The 6,000-nt window shown below is 41.5% G+C and overlaps 1 protein-coding gene across 1 annotated transcript in view; it reads right to left on the reverse strand.

Annotated features, from left to right (window-relative positions):
• itga9 (integrin, alpha 9) overlaps positions 1-6,000 on the reverse strand; it is a 51,690-nt gene that overhangs the window by 29,542 nt on the left and 16,148 nt on the right. Inside the window, exon 15 of the mRNA XM_005915436.3 lies at positions 4,889-5,049. Within this exon, the coding sequence (XP_005915498.1) occupies positions 4,889-5,049 (161 nt within the window). The remainder of the gene's footprint in view (positions 1-4,888; positions 5,050-6,000) is intronic.

Raw genomic sequence — 6,000 nt, forward strand, 5'->3', positions numbered from 1 at the left:
GAGCAGGTAAATGGACTTTTAATTCAATTCTGTGACTTCACTGACCACCATCAGTCCATCTACTTGCCCTTAAACAGTCACTGCGCACAACACGACCGTAGAGTCATGATTATCATTCAGTCGACCGGAAAGGGCGTTGGAGCATTTAGCTTTGACAGAGAGATGGCCGTGCTTTAGATACCCCAATAATAGAAGCAGTCACCAGAATGTAGTTTGGCCGACGTTTAAATATTGCAGTGGTGCCGAGCAAATGTTACTGCAGGACATGAGATGTAGGACATGGTGTATATAGGCCAGGGGAGAGGGGGCCAGGCAGGATACTTTACAAGCTAAATTAAACAGACAACTGTTACAGGCAGGGCTTTAGTTGCCTATTTTAACTCCTCCTTGGAGCCTGTGATGCATCTCCAGTGCTACACAAAACCACTCATGACCACAAATGGAGCTGAGTTTTGGCATGATTTCAAGGCTCACGTGTGCTCAACAGTAATGGGACTGCTGGAGTAAAAACATGCATGATGATGGATATACAGCCAACGATTTAAACAGTGAAGAACTGCACAAAATATAACAATGGAATAATTAAACTCATATCTTAAAACAATCAGTGAATCAAAGCCACTATTTAACACAACCGATGGGCACTGATGGCTTCCATTCAACAAAGAAATGTATTCACAGCATGCATGAGTTTAGTACTTTCTTAAATGATAATAGGAATTGATTAACCCATCATGTTTTATAAAGATATGCATGTCCTGACATTTTGTACAGATATTTGTGGTTTACAAATGTCATATCTTAATGATGTTGGTGATAAAATCATCCATCTATTCATCCACCCATTCTTTTCATCCTTATCAGGGTCGCAGGGTGGCTGGAAACCCGACAATCGTTTTGGTTTTCTAGCTGACCATTTTGAGAAGAATATTTTTTCTTTTCTGTTTGTTTGTTGAACCACTTAACGCTGATTTGTGAATCATTCAAGCATAAAAGAAGCACCCAAATCAAGGGATGAATACATAACAGACAATTTAGCAAACAAACAATTTTAAATTGTATCTTTAGGGACTTTGTTACTAGCAGCCTGTTGAAAAAACACAACTTGCTTCCATCTCCTTAGTTGATTCTATGAAAGATAACAGGAATAAAATCGCATAATTCCACCAACAATGTGATTCCCAAAGAGCTATTAGCCAAAAACTTAGCATATCTTGGCATGGTGTAAAAAACAAAAACAAAAGACTAACTACAGCACATGAATAGTATCCAAACGTCATGTTGTTTAAAAACATTAACAGAGAACCCGACACAGGATGTCATCTGATCCTTCAGTTGATCGATCTACTGTTCACTGAAGGTTTATCAGAAATGGTCTTAGTGGAAAATTGACTGTCAACAAGCCATTCTTCAGAAAGGGAAGCAGAGAAAAATGGCTATGTCAATTCCAAACTACAAAAGAGCTGGACTGGAAATCAGTGGCAACACATCACACTGCCAAAAGCAGTAAAGGGTATACCTCGATAGAACAACACACAGTGGTGGACTGTCAGTCATTGATTGGCCTCCCCAGTGACTGGACCTCAACATTATTGAAGCAATGTGGGAGAACAGAACAAAAGCAACACCCAACATCCAAAGAGCTTTGAATGGCTTCTTGAAGACTACTTTTTAAATCTTTTTTAGTTTTTAGTCTTCATAAGTTCAGGCTGAGTTAAAGAATAAATGTGGTCATACCAAGCATTGACTTTCAACCTCATTAGAATTGTGCAAACTCTGTTTTTACACTGTTTAGTCCTCTTTTTCCTGTACTGCTAGTGGATGCTACAAGCTAGCACTGCTACCCTAGCAATTCAAAACTGGTTCCTTTGGGTTGAAAAAGAAGCAAGACACCAAAATGAGAAACCCATGGTTTGAAGGGAGCTGTGTTTGTCTTGCTTTTTAATGTATCTGAATGAAGAAACATACCTGTTTCCCAAGCATTTGCACTTATTCTTGTTACAAAGGTTAAATGTGTAGGTGTCCATTTGTGAATAACACTCCAAACAAGCTATTCAAGCTATTTTACTACTTGGACTCTGTCTGTCACAATAGGCTGAGACTTTGTGCAGCAAATGTAATGTACCAAGTGAACATAATTGAACATCAAACTGAAGAATTTCTACTAAAAGTTGGTGGTTTGCTTGTTAAATGAATCATTTCCATCTCATGCACAGAACCTCTGGTCATGTGAACTTTCAATCACTCATCAGTCATCATGGCTGATTTCCCTCCCTAAATGTGAGGTACAACTCCAGCAAAAGTCAGGATGGAGTTTATTTAGCTAAAAATAACCAAACAAAGGCCATCTGGGGGGCTGGTATGTTGTTACTGATGCCAATGAAAACATGTTTAAAATGATCAAATTGAAAGTAAGAGGAATTATGCTTGAACAAGTTAGACACTGAACTATTTGCTTCTGTACTCTGTACCCTCTGAAGAACTCTTGTTATGCTCCTGTGTTCTCAGCACGTCATGATTTATTGAACACACTATGTCCAGCTTTTTTTTAACTTTACTTGACTTCAGATGGTCAAAGCTGAACGTGTGTGCTTCATGCACATTATGTGGAACTAAGACAACTTTAACAGTGTATTATTCAGTTTCTGAGCTCATTTAAAGGAATTTGATGTATAAAGTCAATAAATGGCTTCAGCACATGGTCAGCAGCTCTAAACGTGAGTGTATCTCGGAATAACTCGGGGCCTGCTTCCATCGGCTCTCATGCATCAGGGCTTGAGCAGCCAACCCCACCCTGAGGGTTTTCCATCAGGAGCACCAGCGTGCAGTTCCAGTTGACACAACAGCAGCCCAGCACCCTGCTGTGACGCTAGTCTCACTCTTGTGTTTTTACTGTACGTTTAAGCTGAAAGAAGGGTGGGGGCGCGCAAACCCTCCACCACCGAGGATACAGTCGAGGAACCAGCTGGTTTCCATTAGCATACCTCTTCTAGGGAATGGGAGGATTGGCTCATGTGGGCAGACACATGAGTAAGATAAACGATGCGATTGGTCAAGCACACTAGACCCTCTGTGAGAGCGGAGCCAGATCACCTCTGATTATGGTGATTCTTTAGCTCTTCTCCCAAACATATAATGTATGATGACAAAAACTCATGACAGATAGTTACCACGCTAAGTTCTAATCTTTGGGCCCCTTTACTTTTTATACATATTTAAGGTCATTTAGCCTGTAAACAGTCTAGCTAGGTTGCAATTTGTGCACCACACCTTCACAGTCCTGTGCGGCTTTTCACCTTTGGATAACTTCGGGGGTTTCTCTTGTGTGTTTTGCAACCAGGCAGGTGGAATCAGAGGCCATATTCATAAAATCTATAAATAAATAAACAAACCAAAGAGTGGAAGTCCTTTTACACCTCAGTCAAGCCAATCCAAATGCACCATATGTTACCCCAAAATACACTTTCCATCTACAAAGTTAAATATTTGCCAAACATTAAGATATTAAAGCATGAAAATGATTTGTCCTGTGGGCAGGAGTTAGAAGAGCAGAACAATACCACTCTTTGTGCAATGCTAGAGCCAGAAGACATTTAAACAGGTGGAAACAGGTGGAAGCAGCTAGTCTGGTCCCCGGAAAGACTGCTAATGCTGTGATCAGACTAGCATCAAAGTGCAGTTTTTATACAGCGCCTTTAATTCGCTGAGAGCTGCAAAATAGACGCCGTCCTTGAAGCAACATCTGGCCTGATGGATGGCACTTACACTACAAGTGTGTTTGTGTAACAGCTGAGAGATGGCAGAGATAAGTGACAGCCTTAGGTTAGAACTGAGTGATGATGCAGTCGCCCACCCACAAGAAGGTAAATGTCAGACTCAGTCTGGGCAGAAACACTATTTTATGACTCCTGTTAATGTTATGTGTGCTGAACCTTGGTTGAGGACAAGTGAAATTTTAGTTTGAAATGTTAAGATTCTCCTGTTTGCTAAACTATACAGGCTTTCTGAAGAGCTTGGATAAACACTGGGCTCACTTCACTGAGTAAACCCTGATAACTGTGATAAGGCTTTCTTTGGAAAAAAGACAAAAGTCTTGCTGCTACAACTCTTCGGTGTGCTGTACGCTCATTACAGTCTGACTAGTTAAAAGAATGAGAGGAAAGCGTGGTAATGACAACCTCCCTCAGTTGGCAGCTCGGCCTCCCACAGAGAAAACGCCTGGAGAGCACCATTAAGAGCGCCAGTGAAATTTACAGGCCTGCAGTGGGCCTCCGTATTAGCGGAGTGAAACATGGATGGTGCCCTCAGGATGAGGACCCTCTTTGTGGATGTGAGACTAAATCACATGGGAACACAATAACGGGACTATGCGATGACAAAGGAGACTCTGTTTCCTGTTTCTGTCAGTTTCTGTAGACACACACTTGAGCCGCATGGTTTCAGGAACCATCAAGCAACTGACTGTTACCTTTAACCTAACCCAGCAGGGTGACACAAATAGCTTCCCCGCAGATGCCCGTTGATCCGTGGCCTTAAGCTACAGCAGTAAATTCTCTCACTAAGAAGAGGCATGTGATGACCCTCACTTTATTACTTTATCTTGACACTTTATTTTTTCTTTTTCTTTTTTTTTTGTTCGGTCTGTGCAAACATTTTAGCTGGAAATGTGTGGACATTGATGGCCTAACCGAAAACTACATAAATAAATAAAGACAGAGGAAAAATAGGCCACAAAAGCAAATCACTCATATCACAAATCAACACTACATGGTGGGAGTGCTCAGGGTCATGGGAACGTAACAGAGATCAGCCGAGGACACAAAGAGCAAGTGGACTGCCCAATCCAAACACAACCAGCAGCAGGACCACACATACAACCCAAACTTACCTTAACGTAGGCGGTATAGCGCTGGCACTCCTCTCGGTTGATGTCCAGGCTGAGCTGGTGGCTCATTTGGCTGATCTGAGATCCACTCTGAGCAAAGTAGACCCTGGAAGGCTGGCCTTTCAGGCGCTTTTCCACATCAGCCGTCAAGTTATACAGGAACTCTGAGAGGAGGCAGAAAACACTGTAAACATAGCATCAGCTGACGATAAATAGAAAAACCAGAAGTATGCAGGGTTTGGTTTTCTGGTAACTGCCATTAAGACATGAGAAAGAAAGAAAAATGTTTATTGCAGTGAAATTAAGACAAGTAAGAGGGAAGATGGGAACATTTTTTGGTCAAATTATATGATGGTGCTTTAGCTTAACAACAGCACTTTGTTCAATGTTGTTTCAGTAGATTTAATGTGATTTGGAAAAATGGCTTGCTCCTGTGATAGAACCTGACTAAGCACCGCCACTGAAGAAATCAGGAATCTCATCAGTCACGATTTAGATTTTGAACGTTCAATTTTTCATCCACAAGCCGGAAGATATTAATTGGAAGGTCTTTTATTAGTGTCGACTCATGTTAACAGGCTTTTGTGATGATATTTCAAGAGTTTACAGTCAACTGACATAAGAATTAATGAAAAAATGTTGAATTTTCCAGCTGGTGGGACGGTACTAATCTTATTATGAAAGAAAACCTAGTAATAGTTTTCCTGCTGATTCCACACCTGGCTTTGAGACACAGAACAACGTCAAATCTGTTTTGAAATCGTAACCTGACATCACCAGTGTTTCTGTTTCTTTGCCCTTTTAAATCCCTTCCTCTCAATGAATCAACTTCATTCTCTAGTAGTTTCGTGAAGAGGGTGTCATACTGGTAAAAGAGTGGGCGGGGTGGCAAGCACACCCAAGTCGGACCAAAGCCTACTGTTTCCATCGTCCAGCAGAGGGGACGCCATGACCTCACTCCAGAGGAGGCGAATGAAAGTTTCGTTATAGGAGTCACCAAACACACGGTGCTGCACTTTCCATGGTGTTTCGCCAGACAAATAAACAGAGAGGCTTTATTCCTGCGAGCCAGGACATATTCATTATGTAACGACAGGCTTCCTGTTCCCCTGGGG

Source organism: Haplochromis burtoni, unplaced genomic scaffold (genome assembly GCF_018398535.1).
Source record: "Haplochromis burtoni strain Fernald_Lab_line unplaced genomic scaffold, NCSU_Asbu1 Contig_12, whole genome shotgun sequence".
Classification (NCBI taxonomy): Eukaryota; Metazoa; Chordata; class Actinopteri; order Cichliformes; family Cichlidae; genus Haplochromis; species Haplochromis burtoni.